General features: G+C 44.1%; 1 protein-coding gene and 1 long non-coding RNA gene across 15 annotated transcripts in view; one reads left to right on the top strand and one right to left on the bottom strand.

Moving 5' to 3' along the window:
- Positions 1 to 19,522, bottom strand: part of Trim9 (tripartite motif containing 9) — a 104,194-nt gene that overhangs the window by 7,036 nt on the left and 77,636 nt on the right. For 4 of the 10 annotated variants that reach the window (XM_021228812.2, XM_021228814.2, XM_013115384.2 and 1 more), the window contains exons 6-11: positions 17,042 to 17,199; positions 13,700 to 13,838; positions 12,856 to 12,888; positions 3,558 to 3,746; positions 1,007 to 1,048; positions 583 to 606 (exon numbers count right to left, since the gene is read on the bottom strand). In XM_021228812.2, the coding sequence (XP_021084471.1) occupies positions 583 to 606; positions 1,007 to 1,048; positions 3,558 to 3,746; positions 12,856 to 12,888; positions 13,700 to 13,838; positions 17,042 to 17,199 (585 nt within the window). The remainder of the gene's footprint in view (positions 1 to 582; positions 607 to 1,006; positions 1,049 to 3,557; positions 3,747 to 12,855; positions 12,889 to 13,699; positions 13,839 to 17,041; positions 17,200 to 19,522) is intronic. The other 6 variants (XM_021228813.2, XM_040742985.1, XM_040742986.1 and 3 more) reach the window with 2 other exon arrangements.
- Positions 1 to 19,522, top strand: part of LOC106021370 — a 45,501-nt gene that overhangs the window by 23,200 nt on the left and 2,779 nt on the right. For 2 of the 5 annotated variants that reach the window (XR_005876294.1, XR_005876295.1), the window contains 2 exons: positions 15,730 to 17,024; positions 18,578 to 18,704. This is a non-coding gene — a long non-coding RNA (uncharacterized LOC106021370). The remainder of the gene's footprint in view (positions 1 to 15,729; positions 17,025 to 18,577; positions 18,705 to 19,522) is intronic. The other 3 variants (XR_005876297.1, XR_005876296.1, XR_005876298.1) reach the window with 3 other exon arrangements.

Raw genomic sequence — 19,522 nt, 5'->3', positions numbered from 1 at the left:
GCGAAATCAGGAAGTACGTGTAGGCGGAAGTGTCGGAAAACTTCCTAGGCTCTTTCATACCTGCTCACTCGAGCCCTGAAGCTGCAAAGCAACATAAACTCATTTTCATGTACAACTGTGACTTGTGTGTAGGACGGATTGCTTCCTTTATAATTTGTAGATAAATGTCACTTCTAAAGCTGGCATGTAATACACATTGCAGAAGCAGTTTGGACATTAGGTGGAGATAGGATGAGTTTTTTTAATTAGTTGATTAATTTTTAAATTTCATACACTGTGTTCTGCCTCCATGTATGCCTGCATGCCAGAAGAGGGCACCTGACCTCATTACAGATGGTTGTGAGCCACCATGTGGTTGCTGGGAATTGAACTCAGGACCTCTGGAAGAGCAGCCAGTGCTCTTAACCTCTGAGCCATCTCTGCAGCCCAGAATGAGGTTTTTGGATACACAGTTGTGCCCCAGTCTCTGCATATTGCCTACAAAGAGTGGTCAGCAGAGGTGAGAGTACTGATGTACTGAGCCTGTAGCCCCTTCACATGCACCGTCTCTGCTATTTGTAAAAGAATAATGTCATTCCATACCTGCCAACAGCTTTTTTATGTCAACTGTTGTCATTCCAGTGAAAGGCATGGGGGAGAGAAATAGGAAGCAAAATTGACATTGACAAGAAAGCATGTTTCTTTTGATAGACTAATACCAACAAGGGCTCCACTGAGAACATTACATACACAACAGCCGGCTGACTGGTGCCTTGACTGACATTTAGTGCTCGTGAAGAGTATTTTGCACTGATGCAGAAGGGGGGGGGGGGGGCGGTGAAGGGCATAATGTTAAAAAAAAAAAAGACAGGCATTTTTCTAAGAAATTGAGAAACTGTTATAATGGAGTTCAAATGACATTTGGAAAATTTTATTGACATGACAAAGCTGCCACCATTTATTTTGCAAAGGAATTGAGCATAGCAGTCACACAGGCAAAGGTAACGATTACAGTAGGTATACTTGCCTAATTGAGAGTAAGATGCAGATTGTGTCTCAAAATTGCATCCTATAAAAAGATACTACACATCAAGGCTATGAAATGACAACCAGGTTGATAAAAACTATTTGCATTCATTTAGAAAAGCACAACTGACTATAGTCCCCAGAGGCCTGATTCATGAAAAAAGACAAAAACCAAAAACCAAAGCCCTTTTTGTGTTTCTTTTCTTTTCTGGGTATAAATTGCTTTTGTGTTCTTTCTAAACAAAAAGTTCATCTTTTTACATCTCAGCAAAAGCTTTGCCAATTGATTGTAAATGCTGCAGCTTAAAATTTCATTATCTTCCTAGTTTAGTTTTGTAAACTAACATTTGCAAACTGAGGAGGTCGGCTGTTTTAAAGATGAGAAAAACTTGCCCAATAGAAGTGGAAAAAAAATCACTGGGTAGTGATAAGCCTGCTCTGTGGCAATAGTTTACTGACTCTCTACTAGTTTATGGCAGAAAGCCTTTGTTTGCTGTGATGAGCAAACAGTTCACATATAAGGAAGGGTGGAATTTAATGCACCTGATAATTCCTTATAATTAAAAGTGGCAGGAATTGGATGTTGTACAAAGATTATTTATTTTCGTCTTATCTTGCTTTGCCACGGCAGTTCCTCTCACCTGAGAGAGAGGAGGAAGGCTGATGCAGGGCAGGACACGGGCTCAGATCTATATAGAAATCACTCGTGGGACTTCTACTCTCATCTTCCCTAAGGTCTGGTTGCCATGCTGATGAGACCCATATCAAGGAGGAGGAAAGTGATTCGGACTTAAAATGTCCACAGATGTGTGACCTACAATTTCCAGTGATGTTGAGGACTAGTCTAGGAAATGTGAGTCTTGGTGGAAAGAGCCATGCAAATTTTTCCAATTTAGCATTGTCCTAGTAAGCTGGTTTCTAAAACAATTGGAAGGATAAGGTGCTGACTTGAAAGAGTTTTGCAAGAATTAATTAGGTGACTTACTATAAAAGAGCACCGAGTTAACAATTTAGATATTGTTACCTTCTCTTGCTTAGCTGACTTTATTCTGGGATACATTCATTTTGTTCCAGCTCATAGTTGATTTTTTTATTTTTAATTTTTGCCAACTGTCTGATTCCTCATACTGAGTCAGAGCACAGTTAGGTATGGAATATAAAGAACTTTAAAGCCGAATTTCATATCCAGGTTTGGAAATAAATTAGTGGAATCTAAATAGGGCTTTCAAAATTTTTAAATGAATCATGCCTTGTGGAGTCTTTCCAAAAACAAATATTCTGAGCTCTTTTTCTACTAATTCAAAGACAACATCATACATTTATGATTCAACGATACAACTAGAACAAGTCTATTAAATACACCTGACAAGCATCCGCACCCCACATTCCATTTCATTTTATTCTCGAAACGATATACATTACAGAGACTGTAACAGTATTTTGGTACATTAGAGACAAGCAACGGGCTCCATAACAAAGCATGTGGCAAAGCTGGTAGTGCACAGAAAAACAAGAAGAAACGTAAAAAACACAAGAAAAATGTCACTTTTCAAGGGAGCTCCAAGTCCCCGCATCCTTTTTGCACTGTCATGCTGTGGCCTTCTTCATTCCAGGATGTGGGATGAGCCAAAGGAAGAAATTAAAACCCAAAAGAAACCCTTGGGAACGTGGGATGTGCGCCATGTGTATCTGTGATTACAATATAGTCCCGAAGAGATCAAATAGGTCTGCGTTTTAAGAATTTGAAGATTCTATTTGCTAGACAGAGCTCACTGTAAAGTAACCCGAGCAGAGCCTCCCTGGAACCAGCCATAAGCCCTGTTACGTTTTGGCTGTGAGCATCGTCCTGAGGCCTCATATTTTGATCATAAGGCCTTTGGCCCTGTGTGTCATGACTGAAGGGTTGCTAATTCAGCTAACGGTGGTCCCCGCCCTTTGCTAGAGAAAGTTATCTGTTGTGAGCCTGCAGCCCTACTAGTACATGCACTGCGGGCCTTTGCAGAAAAGGCTTTTATTTTCTGCCCTGTGCTTCTTTTCCTGCTTTGTAGGATGCGTTCTGCTATTGGCATTTTTGGGGGGGGGGCTTTAGTTTTCCTTCCGTCAGTAAAGATCTCTTGAGTCTATGTTTAATCAGACCACTCCAGGCTGGATGCGCTGATCCAGTCTCCCAGACACAGCTGGTTTCCTGGATACAGAAGGTTGCAAACCTCCACACTACCGCCACGGCCTCTACTCAGCCAGTGTCTGTGCTGTGCTGTGGCGCTGCATGAGATGAAGAGCGGGTTTTCCATGGTGGTACCAGCCGGTGCAAAAAAGAACAGCTTTGCCCATCCCGTTCCAGTGCCATCACACACGGACCACAGCTCTAGGGTGGGTGGTTCCACCATACAAACAAGAATGCCAGGAAGCTCCCTCAGCCACACTGGAAGCCACAGACACAGACGCAGGTCAACCCCCCTCACCACGCACACGGATGGCATGAACAACAAAAGTGTTTCAGAGATGCCTCCAAGACACAGAGATGAAGGGAACGATCTGAGAGCTCGGCTCACCCGGTGCATTGAGAGACTGTAAAGAAGAATGCAAGCTCAGCTGGTGGGGTGAGGAACGGAAATCAAAGTAGGATCTCCCGGGGAAGCTGGGTTGCAGATTAAGGGTGGAGGAGAAAGGACTCATTCTACGGAGCGGCAATCTTTCCGAAGGCACTGGAAAAGGGAGGGTCTGCTCCTCTGAATCTGTGTCTAAATGTAAGATCAATGCAAGGGAGATCAGACATCTGCTGGCTTCTGTGCCAGGTTCCAGCCCCCCCCCCCAGCTATTATATATTCCTCTAACTTTTAGCAATAGAAAAGCATGAAGGAGGGTTTTCCTTCCTGTTAAGTGAAAAATATTGAGACTTACAGGAACCTTTTACCCATTGATGAGGAAATCAACACCTTTTGGGGTCTTTTGTTTTTGCTTCAGCTATTCCCCAAGTTGCTATGCATTTAACAATGGTTTCTTAAAGAGTTCCTATTAGGAGATGATAACTTTTAGAAACTGGAGTATTTTTCCTTTACTAAAGCTTTTCTCCAATTCCCAGAATTTTTTTAATCCGAGAGCACACAAGAGCTGATCTTTGAATGGAGGAAGCAATACAGATTACCATAGGAAGACAGGCCAGGCACCTGGGGAATGAGACCTCTCTTGTTTCTGAATTACTCTCCTGTTCTGTGGACCCCACTGAACTCTCCTGAGTTTTCTGATAATGAGCAGAGTGTGGGCAGGGTAAGATACACAGGTGGGAAGGGTCTGCTGCTTCTCAGAAAGGCCTGGCACTAGGGCCATTATTGTACTAAAGGGAGGTCTCGGGCACCAGCTGGAGCCCTGGTGCGCTCAGTACAGATGACGTGCCAGGCACCCAGAGTCCACACACCCAAGGAAACAGGGCCTCATTCAAAAGGGAATTTTATTTTGGTGACCCAGTGGGTGTTACTGGAATTGTTGTCTTTATACACAGCCTTTTCTGATCAAAATGCCAGACTGCGCATGCAGGTTCAAGAAAAGTGTGTGTGCTCCGTGTGTGTGTGTGTGTGTGTGTGTGTGTGTGTGTGTGTGTGTGTGTGTGTGTGTGTGTGTGTGAGCTCGTGCCAAGAACCACAACCTGCAGGAGCTAGTTGTCTACTTCTATCTTGTGGGTCCCTAGGGAACTGAACTCAGGTTGTCAGAGTTGGTAGCAGGTGCCTATAGCTGCTGAGCTCTCTCCCTGGCCTCCACCCTATTTATGTCACAATCAACTTAACGGGAAACTAACAGCTTAGTTTCATGAAAAGATTGGAAATGTGACCACACAGAGCTGCTAGGAGACAGGGGCTCTTTCTAGTTGGAGAAGACATTTGCCACTGTATTTGTGACAGTATACATTTAATTCACAAGAGTTTGCTTGAAAGTGTATTCTTCAACAGATGTGACAATTAATCCATTATACTGCAGATACTTTTGGCTTTGAAAATTAAGGTAAGATGATGTTTGGAGCATATTGGATCTCCAAGCAGTGATCTGAACACCCATGGAGAGATGTGTACTCTACCCATCGTGAGGACACTCACCCTTCTTATCCTCAGTGCCGCTTTGAGGCTGGGGTGCTGAGCGCAGCCATGGCTAGTCCTGGGATCAATAGCGGCAATAAGACATGTTTTTTCTACTCTTTAATGTGGATCGACTGATTGCCTATCAATAAGCCACATTTTCCTTAACTCTTCTTACTCTCGAACTTGTCCTCTACCCAAGGAGAGAGGTTCAACAACTATTCATTCTTTGTCTTTGATTTGAGATCTTTCATGCCCAACCAGGTGGGACCTTCCTGCATTTTTCCAAGCAAAATGAAGTAAAACAAACCACACAAAATCAAACCTACCTTGCTATGAGACCTTTCCAAACAAATTAGAGGGGAGAGAAAAGATCATTTCCACCCAGTTCCAGTCAGACTAACAGGCGATCCTCCCTCATGCCTCTCCCATGGGGATTGTTTGGTCAGTTGTCTACAAGGTACTTAGGCCACTTAGAAACAGCTGCGGAGGAACCACCGCGTTTCCCATGACGTCCCCTGGAGGATAGATCTCCATCCAGCACCTTGTGTTTGGAGATATTGATTGTATGGCTTGGATATGCTCCTTTCGGGGTTCCACACACCAGGTACTATTTAGGGCCAAACTGGACAGATGACTTGTCCTGCAAGCACTGGACACCAGTCGTCAATCCTCCTTAGACCTTTCTGTTTCTGAGCTAAGAAGATATCTGTAACCACGTTTTAACATATGGATTTTCTTTCTGGTCATGCTCCTCTGGACAAGTTCGAAGTATATTATGGCAAGATTGTAAACACTATTATCACTTCCTCATTTAGCCAAAGCATGCTTAGCTCACATTGAACATAAGTACAGTCAGTGTGTATCCGGTGTTATACTGTGGGATACAGGAAGAAAGCGTATCCTACCTCCTCACCTTCTCATTCAAGCACAACTCTTAATCTCAATAGCTCCTTGGCTGTAAATGTTCTCTTGTCAAGACAAAGAATGAGGTTTTTAGTTTTGTTTTCCTGAACACAGGCTAGCGAGCTAATGCTTGTGTGGACGATCATTACCTTTATCTGGCAATCATGGGAGAAAAGGCAAGGGGTGTCTTAAGACATTGCCATTATGTCATTGCATGCATCACATCTCTGGTCCTGCCTGGTTGAACTTTACCAAGAGCCGTGCCGTGGGAAAGACCAGTAGAAGAGTCTTCCTATGGCTGAAGGTAGAGAACATACTCACAGTGTGTGTGTGTGTGTGTGTGTGTGTGTGTGTGTGTGTGTGTGTGTGTTAAGCCAGCTGTGAAATAATCTGCTCTTATTGGTAGGACTTTCAAAGGGGACGAGGAAGTGCATGAGAAAGTAGGCTATTTTTTTCAAATAATCAAACAAGCAGCTGAAGTCACAATTATGTCCAACTGGTGTATAATTTATAACAAAAGGTGGCATCTTAAGCTTTCTTCAGAGTGGCAGTAATTGCTGTTGAGTAATAAGAAACAAATCTGTTTTGAAAACCTCCTTTTAAGGATGAACCAGCTCTTGGCACCCCGAGGTTGGATGCATACTTCCCTGATCAATCCTCCACTCCAGTTTAGAACACCATGGCATTATTTATGAGCAACAACCCTCATCGGGAGGCCTGAGAATCCTTGCACTTTAATTAGACACACACTTCCACAGGACCGAACAGCACATTTTCTACACCTCCAGAGAGGGTTGTGGGTAGACCTAATTCAGGGTTAGGAACAATTTTAGGAAATTTCTTGGAATGCTCCATGTTGTCAAAATGAAAAGGACAAAATACTTGTTTCTTCTGTGTTCTGATATTTATCATTGTCTCTGTCTCTCTGTACATGGTAAAATTTACCTGAATTGGTCAAGTACAATTTATCTACCTTGATGGTTTTTTTCTGGGAATGGATGTTCTAATTAAGTGAGTTTGTGGAGAGATCCAGATATTTGGAGTGAGGCAAAAGAAACCACCTTAGTGCTGAATATTCAGTATTATAGACATAACTTTTAGACCCACCAAGATCTTGGAGGAAGCAGGTGACACCTGGCATCTGACCTGCATTCAATATAGAGTAACACTGCTTCACAGCCATACTACGGGGCGGGACCACAGAAGCACTAACTGCAGGAACTCAGAGTTCTGTGGCTTTACATATGAGAGAACTGAGGCCTAGAAAGGCCAAGGAACACATCCCCAGCTGTGGTGGGGTTGGAGACAGACTGGAAGGATCAGTTCCTAGTGATAAAATTGGAGAGTGACAAAGGTTTTTGTTTGTTTTTGTCCTAGAAATATAACAAAAGGCGAAGTGTATGCCATTGGCCACGGAGTGTCTTCTAATGGCATAAGAGGCCACCTAGGATAAGGGGATGATTTAGTGCCAGCCTGTACTGCATTGAGGAGGAAGCTTATCTAAATGGGGTTGTTTACCTTAGTGGTGCTTAAGACCTGAAAGGTAAATGAACACTAGCTCCTGGGAGGAGACTGTGGTCTTCCTCGCCACTGTTTTCCTGAGGGGTTCTCTTCCTCACAAGGTTAAAGCTTCTATGGGGTGGGGGAAATCTCAGTACACTACAGTTTAAAAAGAAATGCTAGGGTTGACCTTGGATTATTATAAATTATAGCTACAAAAGGATTCTGGGTGTGTGTACCTGAGGCAGTTCGGTGTTCAGACGGATGGAGGTGGATTCTGCCTATGCTACTCAATATTTCAGGATGGTTTCCTTTGATGTGTGGGAGAGGAGGCTGTTACCATGGAAAGGACAGTGTGAGGCTGAATCCCTGATCAGGTAGATGCTGGGTTGATGGCCACTGTGGGCATTGCTCTAAGGATTAACGTTCTTTTCTTCAGTGCCCAGGGCCCACAGCTGGTGGTAGTGTTGGATGGTGCATACAGCCTTATGTAAAACATGGCGCTCTCATATCCCCTATTTGTTTCTCTCTACTTTCCAAGCTGAGATAAGGAAGGCTAGGAAGCTTCTATCAATCAGTAGTTTCTGTGATGGTTTCGGTCTAAGTTGATTTCAAGCCCCAGGCCCCTCTGTAGGAGCTCTGAGGATTTCATAGATCGCTGACATTCTTTCTCCTCGACAGTCAGTGACTATCACCTCCTGCCCAGAGCATCCACAGTAACACTCATGGGAACAGGACTCCTTAGGTTAATTACTGGCCTGGGGTTGGGGGCAGAGGATGGACAGAGACACCTGTCTGCCGGACTTAGATGGGATGGACAGGAAGCCACTTCCACATCTTCTTAAAGCGAAGAGGCTATATTCTTTTTTGACGAAAAGTCTACTGTGACTCTGGGAACATCAGTGTTCTGTTTCTGGTTAGTAGAGCAGACAAGGCAACTCTACAAGCGGGCTCACTTTGGAAGGTGTGTTTACACACCAGGGCAGGCTCAGGGTAGTTTCCAATCTCTCTCCGGAGGTAAAAGCAAGTGGCACATCTCTATCATCAGCACCATGGTATGCTGCACCCAATGTCTGAAAGAACTGGGTTTGAAATGATACTTCGTGACTCAGAAGCTTATTTTCCCCACAGGACAGGATAACAGCGTCCTTGTACGGAGAGGTAGGTGTATTAGTGGTCCATCCAAAAATGTCCACATTTGAACCCCAGAAACCTCTGGATGGGTTGCCTTCCAGAGGGAAAGGGACTTGCAGCCATCCATTAAGGTTCTTGAGACATGGAGACTATCTTGGGCTGCCCACGTCAGACCACAGTAAGCACGAGGGACCTTACGTAAGGAAGGCAGAGTCTGGAAGGCGCTATGCTGGCGGATCTTAAGATAGAAGAAAGGGCCTCAAGCCAGCAAAGGCAGGTGGCTGCTAGAAGCTGGAAATGATAAGAAGACAGATGTTTTTCTAGAATGTCCTCAAAGAACCTGGTCTTGCTGATACCTCACTTGAGATTCTGATCTCAAGAAGTCTAAGGGGATATGTGTGTGCCATTTTACACCATTAGTTTTGTGGCCACTTATTGTAGCAGTAGAAGACTAATACATTAGGTACATGAGTATGGTCGCCTCAGCAAAGCAGGGTGGGAGTTTAGACATTAGCTACAGGTACAGAGGTATAGTACAGTAGTCTGTTTAACTCCCTTGGGGGTGAATAATTTAATGTATGACTTTATAGTGAAACATAGGACAAACATGTGTGTGTGTGTGTGTGTGTGTGTGTGTGTGTGTGATTTCATGTAGCACAGGCTCACTTAACTCACCCTGTGGCCAAGGAAGATCCTTATCCCTTAACTCTCCCTCCCAGGTGTTGGGATTCCATGTGACTCCCAGTCTTTTCTCTAATGTGCTGCTGGGATCTTAGCAATGAGTCAATGAGTTCATGATTCCTAGGCGGAAACAGGGCACCTAGAAATCAATGGGCCTGGACATTGTGTTCTTTCTCGCCCTGCTAACCAGAGGCCATTCTTCTTCATCATTTCAAGACGGCAGTCTGGACTGCAGGGAGACAGCTTCAGGAAGAGTGTCACCACGTGCTGCTGTCTAAGCAAGATGCCAGGGAGTGTGCAAAACAGCGGAGAGGCCCCAAATACGTAGGAGCGGGCTGTACTTTGTGCCATCTTTGGGAACATGGGGCTAAACAGTTTTCCTGACTCCCTGAGATGCTCTCTTCTAGTTAGAGCTTTGAAACGGTCTAGTTTACTATTGGTGTCAGTTCAAAGTAGATTTCGGAAGTTTTTGCCTGGTACATCACAATTCTGTCTGCTCAGATTTCTCTCCCTCTACATCTTTTCTGGGAAGTCCTCCCTCACCTCCTAAGATATCACTACCCACCTACCCCTAATGTGTTGTAACTTATTTCATGTGGCATTTATGAATCAATCACGATTGTAACTGTATGAAATAAGGTCAAATTCTTTCAGAAACATTTTTATTCTTAGAAGCAACTAGCTATTATTTTAAGTTAAACCTTGGGGTAGTAGAATTAAGGTAATACACTACTCTGGAATGATCAACGCTTTCCTGGTATACTCTTATCTGGAAAGTAATTTGGAAGCACAGGTCAAGGGCCTCAAAAACGCTCAGAAGTAATTCTACACCCAAGAACCTGTCCAGATGAACCTTCTATACAGAGGCTGGAGTTAAACAGCAGGTTTTGTGTAGAGGTCTCAGTCCTGTACTTAACCCCAAGGGACAAGTAAGGGGCAGTTCCCACTCCCCCAGGAGACTGCTAGAGATGAGTACTAAAAAGCTCCCAGGCCTTGAGCTGCTCAGCAGAGTGGAGTCCCAGGAAAGGTTTTGTTTATACGGCCAGCTCCTGGTCTCAGGAATGTTACCTGTGTCCCACTTCAGTCTCTCCAGAGTATGACAAACAGAAGACACTGTCTGTTCTGGTAGGCAGAGGGGAATGACAGGGAAAATAAACCGAAGCTCCTCACCAGCTCTCAGTCCTGCCTGATTATTTTGGGTGGGGGTGCAGTCATCACACAGAATGAGCCTCAGAACAGTGTCTTAAGAAGACTTGTTACATAATGCTTCACTCCTTTCTTTTATAGGTAGTGCGTGGCCAGGACAGCATTTCAATGAGTTAATTAAACAGAAAAAAAGACACAACAAAGTTTGTGGGCCTTATTTTAAAATTTCATTAACGTTCTTCAGAAATTTTAGCCTATTTACTTATCCAGTTACTTGTGCATGGTGTGGGGGGAGGCGCCAACATGCCTGTGTGGACAGAGAACCCTTTCCTGAGCCAGTTTTCTCCTTCTGCACGCGCGCCCTGAGGACTGAGCTCGAGATACTCAGGCTAGATGGCAAGTGCCTTTCCCTGCTGGGTTACTCTGTTAGACCCACTTCATTAAAATTAGTGGTTGCTTACATTTATTAAGTTTGGTTTAGATCTGGGACTGTCCTCATTCATGTGTCAGAAACCTGCTTTCAGGGTCTAACCTTATTTGAACTCATGTAACACTGCTTTTTCCACTAACTTGAATTACCATGTATTGTTTTTGAACCAATTATCTTATTTGTATGTTGTCTGGGGTATGTGTATATTTCTTTAAGGTTCATCCCTTTATTAGCCCAAAGCTCCACGCAGCAAAGGAATAAGCCTCCACACTTTCTATCCACTACACAGTGCCGTGGGCACTGACCAAACTCTCTCTGATAGACAGACAGAAACATTTGACTTGGGGGGGGATGATCAGAATTCATAACAATGCACACATTTGATTCCCCCTGTGTAATGTCACCTCTAGGCCAGCAGAAGGTTTTATGACAGTGTTAGTGACAAATGATTTAAACCACATAATATAAATATGCCATTAACTTGGACTTGCTGTCACATATGAAATGTACCTTTCTGAGATACAGACCTTTGTTCTGAAGTTTGGAAAGAAGTTGATTCTTGCTAAGAATGTAAACGACTATCACAGCAAAAGCTAGAACAAACCACCCCTCCACCCCAAACCAGACAAACAAAACAAACAAACAACAGCAACAAACTCTAAGGTAAAATTGCAGAAACTGTAGAAATAACAGGATAAATTATACGTGCAACAGAATTCTCAAGTATCTATTATGGCATTTTCTCAGCGACTTTTAGAAAACCAAACAGGATATAACGAGATGGGCTTTCTCTATTGTAATGGATTGATTGAGTCTCTTTTGAAAAAGACAATTCACTACATTTCCCCTCACTTCCTAAATCTTGTGTCACTACTTAAATGAGGGAGAACAAATAGAACAAACCAAAGTATGGAGAAAGTATGTGTGCGAACTTTATTTCATCATGAGCGAATCACTTCTGGGCAGTAACAGAGAACGGTGATATCTACATGATGACCGGGGTTGACTCGTAGTCACATACATACCTTATATTTGCACATAATATATATAAAATTCATGGAGGAATGGATTTCTACAATACAGTTTCTTTGTTCGTAGAGAACGTGTTCCGTTAGTTTCACTTAGAAAATGACCCCCAAGTCTGTGACTGTGGTACCGGGGATCGCAGGTCCACATCCTGTAACTAATAATAGACACCAGTATCTCATGAACATTGACAGAGACTAAGAAGTGACACCTTCCTGCAGGATGAAAGGACAGACAGAGTACTCAGGTGGTTATGTTAGTAACTGGTTTGGGCATAACTGAGTTCTATAATCTAGTGAGAAGAGAAACAGTTTTCATATAGTTCTGCTGACAAATATTAGTAACACTACCACAGTTCCTCCCTGCTCTGCTTCCAAGCATGTCCCATCTCATCATGCCACCATCAGCGCACCGGGAAAGTGTGGCCAGCACCATCAAGGCCATCTGCATTGCTTCTAGAAAGAGTTCTTGGAGGCCCTTAGCATTTAGCATGGTATTTCAGGAAAAGAGGCAACAACTCTCAGGCTGGTAGGTCATCCCAGAAGGAAGTTGCTAAAATGTTAAGTCTGAGTAAAGAGCTGGATGTTATGTCACTGTTATCGCTGTGGGTACAGTGTCACGTGAGTACTAGATCCTCTACAAAGCCTCTTCCTTGAATAGCTCCACTGGGACCCAACCCCCCTCCCCACAGCATTGCTTTCACAGCTGTGGGTCTTTCATCCTCATGGTGGGACTCAAAGTTGTGCTTGTTTTGAACCATGTGGACCATTTTAGGGGTGACTGACACATTCTGAGGTTTGTGGAAGGTAGGAGAAAACACCACAGTTCTTCTAGCTAACATCTTGAACAAAATCGACATCAGAGATTAGTTGTGAGGGATTCCAATGGGGTAGAAGGTGACTTCCATGATTAAAACAACACCCCAAAGTCTCAGAATGCTTTGGCAACAGCCACACATACCCTTCATAGGTTTAGTCTCATGTGCCTCCGCAGCTTGTAAAATTAAAACAGAAACATTAAAGCCTCAGAGGTCATACCAGGTCATCAAATGTAAGCCTCTTCTAGACAGATGGCCTCTGATGACCAGGAAATTTATAGTAAAGCCAAGAATCAAATGTCCTCTAGAGAAACAATGTCATACAGTGGCCCCAGGCAGCCTAACCACCCCTAGAGGGACCGGCAACCACCCACATGGCGAGGTAAAGCAGAGTTGCTGGTCTCTTCCTGTTTGGTGCCCACAGGAAATCTCAGTCCTGGTGCCGATGGCCTGGGCTTTGGGTAGGAAGGGAAATAGTCCAAGCTTGTTAAGCCAGAAGTGGTCAACAGGCTCTAGCACCCCACACCCACTGAAAAGATGTTCTAGTCATACAGATCTAAAGTTGGAAAGAACCTATATCCCAGCCCCGTCAGGAGCGAGCAAGAGCTACAAAGACATGGAGAATCATTTGGGCAAGAGTGGCCACTCGTGCGGCTTGGTGGAGAATGGGAGCCTGCTCTAGAGACTAGGTGTCTCCGTCTTAGACACCAGGGCACATTCAGGCCTTCGTGTTCAGCTTCTTCCACGTAGCTTAGAGTGTTAGCAAAGGAAGCCACTGGAGCTGCTGATGTGGGATCTCTGGTTTGCTCAATCCACATCTCACGGGCCTTCTAAAGGCGGGAGAGGGACAGCGGCTCTGGGCCGGAGACAGTGCAAGTCATGGAAAAAACTTGAGGGATGTGGCTCTGATGGGGTTACCTCCAGGCTGCCAGCCACGTTAGACGCCGCGTAGTTCCCGCTCTGAGGGATACTGCTGAAGGGCCTTACCCTCAGACGTCTGGAGGACCAGTGTCTTGCTGTAGGGGCTGACTCCTGTTTTGTTGAAGGCCTTGACTCGAGCATTGTATGTGCTGTTGAAGTGAAGGCCGTCCACAGTGCACATTGTTTCTTTCCCAACATACACTTCCTGTCAACAGAAAAGAGGAGCCCACCTCATGTGAATCCTGAGAGCAACAAGGAGGGATTCCGCTCAGTGCTTAGAAGCACAGTTTCCATATCCACCTGACCCAGACTTGAATCCTGTGAATTATTGAACTGTTTAATTTATTGTTTAAAGGCCTTAGTTACTTAATCTGTAAAACGGGGACATTAATACCTACTTTTCAAGATGGGCGTGAGAACAATGTAACTTTAAATTTGTAGTGGGTTCAGTAGCTTTAGAGTTCTCCACAGCTAGTATTTAAAAAGTCATAATTGGAAGTCTGGTTAGGATTATGCTTATGGTGGGTGTTTACAGAGAACGTAACCCCTTTATCCATCAGCACGGTATGTAAGAAGCATTTGTAAAAACATGAAAACATGAGGGTAGTCCGTAAGCTGTGTCTCTAACCTCAGGAACTGTCACAGGATTAGACTCAAAACTGCTGGAATGGAGGGAAGCGGGGAGGAAGACATTTCAAAGGCTTAGAATAAAGCCTCACATCATGCATTTCAGCACAGGTCAGGCATTTGTTTCTTTCCTCAGCTGTACACCTTGCAAAGTCAGGCTGGTGTAGTGAGTAAGAACAGTCTGCACCCCAGACACAGTCTAAGGTGGCAGCTGTCCACTTGCGGTCTTGTAATACCCATTGCAGATTCATCCCTGCCGCAGCAGTTAGGAAAACCTGCATGTGACACTAGCTCATTCGGGAATTCTGAACATTCATGCATATGAATTACCCATGCATCTTATTACAATGTGGTTCTTGTTCCCCTGGGTCCCTGAAATAGGGAACAACATTATCCATTTTTAACAAATCCCCAGGTAAAGCCAGGGCTGAATAACGAAATGGGCCCTTGAGGGAGTCATATCCTAACACAAGGGAGACCCCTTCTTATGGTGGCTGTGGAGTAAGTGGAAGGGACCAAGGTGTGGGAGCCATGGTTTGACTAGAAGGAACCAGATTGAATTTTCTTTTAATCCTGGGCCCTCAGGAGAGAGGAGCCAGCTAGTGTTACGGTTCTGAGTGCAATGTCTGCGAAAGAATAGCTAGAAAAGAAACTTAGCTCTGAGAAGATGAGTGGTTTAGTTCAAATGTTAAGTTTAGGCTGGTTTCGATGTGTCAAAGTTGAAAATTCCCCACAGGTAGAAACCCCGGGCCCATCAGATAAGACGTGCACGAAAGAGATGCCTGGGGAACGCTGGGCACACGCTGAGGCAGGCGGCGGGAGGGACAAGAGACCTCGGGATGGCAGTAGCCTCCGGTGGTGTCCACACACAATGACGTTTCCATGCTAGGCAGCACATATGTAAACAAAGGCCTCCCTACCAAATGAGAGAGTCTGGAGACTCATACAGGACTCCTGCTTGAAAGTATTCAATCCCAGCAGAGGAGGAGAGAGACCTCTTTGGCTTTGCTCTTGGAAACTACTGACCCAGGTTTTGCTGCTGACTGGGAGAAAACCTCATCTCCTGGGGCTCGGGGTTTGCTTTGGACAGGTTCTCCTGTTCGTCAGTGCTGAGACGGGCCTTGGTACCCAGAAAGGTAGAAAGCAAATGTCTCTGTCTCTCTCTCTCTCTGTCTCTCTGTCTCTCTGTCTCTCTGTCTCTCTGTCTCTCTCTGTCTCTCTCTCTCTCTCTCTCTCTCTCTCTGTGTGTGTGTGTGTGTGTGTGTGTGATGGCTACTTGGGTTGTCAATTTCACTACATTTGATATTAAATTAAAACCCCCAAATGGCTGGGCACACCTGTGAGAGATTTTTGCTTAATTAAATCATTTGAGGTGGGAAGGCTGCCTCTACTCCTTAGCTGCTGGAAGCCTATATAGACAAGGAGGAAGGAAGCATCTCTCTTTGCCTGCTTGCTTTTGCTCTCACTAGCAAGTGCATTCCATCATTGGCATCAGAACCTACTTCTTCAGGATTCCGGTGCAGACCAAAGAGCAGTTGAGACATCCAGCCTCATGGACTGAAAAACTGCTGGCTGCTTGGACTCTCTGTTCACAGCCAGTCATTGCTGCATTCGCTGTACCACAGCCTGTAAGTCATTTTAATAAATCCCCTTTCTGTACATTTATAGAGTCATTCTATAAGCTCTGTCCTTCTAGAGAACCCTAACTAATACAGTATGTTTGAGACAGAAGCAGGAAACACAGACAGACTGCCATACAAAGATCACTAATCTGTGGGCAGCAAAACCATGTCTTGCCAAAGGAACATGTCTGCCTCATATCCAGAGGGACCCATGAACTTCCCAGTGGGGTTAGTATTCCCTTGCCTTGTAGATGTAATACTTTTTTGGCTCCGGTTCTGTCTGATGAAAGGCTCAGGGGTGGGGAGGTATGACTGGAGAAAGATTTACTAGGAAAGCTCTCTCAGCAAGGAGGCTGTAATAGAAGAGTTTGCTAGCTAAGAACAGTGTCAGTTCAAAACCCTAGAATCTGTCATAGCAGAAACAAGGCTTAGACAATGGTTGATGGTATTATTAGCACTAAATCGCTATAGTAATAGTAACAGCTAGTGCTGCGGGCTCATCAGGGATGCAGCAGCATGCTGGTTTCCATAGACGATCAAAGCACCACGTACATGCTGCAGTGGTTTGAAAGAAGATGGCCCCCGGAAGGGAGTGGCACCATTAGGAGGTGTGGCTTTGTTGGAGTAGGTTTGGCCTTGGAGGAAGTGTGTCTCTATGGGGATGGGCTTTGAGGTCTCCTATGCTCAAGTTACGCCCACTGACACAGTTGCTTCTGCTGCTTGCTGATCAAGATGTCTTAACTCCTTTTCCATCACCACGTCTGCCCGAATGACACCACAAAGATAATGGACCAAACTTCTGAAACTGTAATCCAGCCCCAATTAAATGTTCCCTTATAAGAGTTGCTGTGATCATGGTGTCTCTTCACAGCAATAGAAACCCTAACTAAGACACATGTTATTGTCTTCGGCCTCTCACTGGCAGATGCCGACCTAAAGGCTCAGAGACAAGAAATAGGCTCTGTCACACAGTTAAACTGTCTTTTTGAAAGGGCAGGATGATTTGACAGACCCGCATCCATTTTTGACAATACAAGACAAGAAATCCCTGACGGAGTGGTCCACCTCCAGGAGAGATGGGAAGACCATGCTGTGACTGCCACAGCAGGTCTTCTGCGGGAGTCCCTGGCATCGATTAATAGGTAGGTTATCTGCTTACCCGGAACTGACCACCGCTTCCATCATCCAGCTCCAGAATGTATCCTTCGGCAGCCACAGTGGACAGAGGGGGCTGTTTCCAGGACAGTGTAGCACTATTGTTGTGGGTGCAACACTCCTCCAGCTGCAGGATGGGGGTTGCTGGGACTGGAGAGGAAGCTAAAGAGAAATTAGAGCAGATCTAGCTTCAGTTGAATTACAACTGATTAATTAGCTTATGATGAGAAGCTTCCGGCTGGTAAGGAAGAAGTCTGGTAACACACACACACACACACACACACACACACACACCTACCTGTCCGTCTGTCCATCCACCCATCCATCCACCCAGCCACTCACTAGTGTGCCCATAAACAGCAACAGCCATAGATTTTTTAAACTTGGTACCAAGGGACACAAGCCATGTCACAATTTGAAACTTGTGAAGACCCTGACATTATATTTTCTTGGCAGCTGTAGCTTGGAACAGGGAGAGGTCAGGTCCACTGCTTTTTAGGAACAGCAGATCTAAGTGTGACAGGGGACTCTTGATGGTTCCAAATCTTGTGAGAATCAGCTGAATTAATAACCCTCTATAATGTAGATGGATTCATTTATGTTATTTAAAACTATTAAGTAGCTGAACCATCAGACACATAAACATAAAAATGCTGGTTGACAATCCCAGTTCCTAACCCAGGAACTCAATATTGGTAGCTGAGAGCAAAGTTCTCAGCAAACATTTTTTCAAAATTAAGTATTTACTTTATTTTATGTGTATGAGTATTTTGCGTGCATGTGCACATGTGCACCCCTTGCATGTCTGGTGCCCATGGAGGTCACAAGAAGGTGTCAGATACCCTGGAACTAGTGTTGCAGACAGTTTTGAGCCACTAGTTCTGCGGACTAAACTCAAGTCCTCTGCTAAAGCTAAAAGTGCTTTTAACCACTGAGTCATCTCTCCATTTTCTTATCAATACATTTATTTTTATTAGCCCCAGAACATTTCCCCCAGCCTTGTATTTTAATAACAGGATAGAATGGGTTGGGATTTATGTCCAGGCACATTTAGATGAACAAATGTTAATTATGGAACACTTGGTGTGCTGCATCACCATTGAACTCGGTGTATCATGCACCGAGTTAAATATGTTCCTGTCAGTCATTCCAAGCAGTGTTGATTTAACATCAGTTCAGGAAACAGGATCTATGGTGGGTAACCTAGGAGACAAAAGCATCTACAATGTACTTGATGTGAAGGACAGGCGGATCTCTGTGAGTTCGAGGCCAGGCTGGACCGACAGCCTTCAAAACAATATAGAGAAACCCTGTCTCGTAAAAACCAAAACCAAAACAAAACAAAATGTTTCCTTTATAAAGGAATGCATATTTTATATTTACAGTGGAATTTAGCCAAAATGTTCTCCAGAGGGCTTCTGGAGACATGGATGAATTTCCCTGGGCTGTTTATTCTGTTAGGTCTATCATAAATCCATTACTTGGACTGTCTGTCTCATTAGCTCATATCAATCTTTTCTTTCCTTCATTCATGCTGTAGGCAAGTGTACACGTCATCAATTACAAAATCAAAGAACAAGATCACAAAATGATTTCCACTCGAATCCTACAGATGCCTGTAATGTCTGAGGAGAAATGAAATCGTCATTAGACAAAGGCAGCACCAGGTGATTAATTGAAATAAATGATGCCACATATAATTAAAACACTGGAACTTCATTTTGAGTCCCCAGTAGGGAGACTGTGGGAGAATAAATAACTTAGGAATAAAGATGCCACTAATGTTTAGATCTCATTATAGTCTCAGACTTAAATAGTAGGAAAATGAACAAAGTGGGTGTGGGGGGCGTGTAGAACGTGACACAGAGACACCGGCATGTCTAAACTGGAATCTGCTGCATGTTTGATTCTGTTTCTCTGCGTGCTAAGAATCATTCTTTTCATTTCATCTATTCCTTATTTACCCTCAAATGATGTATAGGAAAAGCAAGCTTGTCAAAGTTACAGTCACATTAGCTAAGGCTCGGTTGACATTTAGAAAAATAGATTTTTATGGTGGGGGTTATCTTACCCTACTTCATTTTATTAGGTATGAAATAAATACATGGCCTACAAGAAATACAAATTATTTTCAGTCATTCTGTATTTTATAAATTGACCATGAACATAGCACAACAGTTTCAGGGCTGGTGTCCAAGAATGTTTTATTTTATTGAACCTTTTGTGTCTGGGGCTTCCCTAACTGTTTTGGTCTTTGTATCTTGTGTTCCTTCTGGGGCATCTTTGGCTTTCTCTTTGGTTTCTCTTGGTCTGATCATAATTACAGCATTTGTTATTCCCTTGGCCTATAAACACGAGCTACAGACGGACAGTTCTTTTGGTTACAGTGTGCTGTCCCTTGTGCTTCTGGCGGAGGTGAGGCTTGGGGCTCTGTTCTACAACAGTGCCTTCTGCTAATGTTTTCAAATCTCATCATTTGAAGGAC

This window comes from Mesocricetus auratus, unplaced genomic scaffold (assembly GCF_017639785.1).
Source record: "Mesocricetus auratus isolate SY011 unplaced genomic scaffold, BCM_Maur_2.0 Super-Scaffold_15014, whole genome shotgun sequence".
In the NCBI taxonomy this organism is placed as follows: Eukaryota; Metazoa; Chordata; class Mammalia; order Rodentia; family Cricetidae; genus Mesocricetus; species Mesocricetus auratus.
This window is presented reverse-complemented; position numbering and strand designations above follow the sequence as displayed.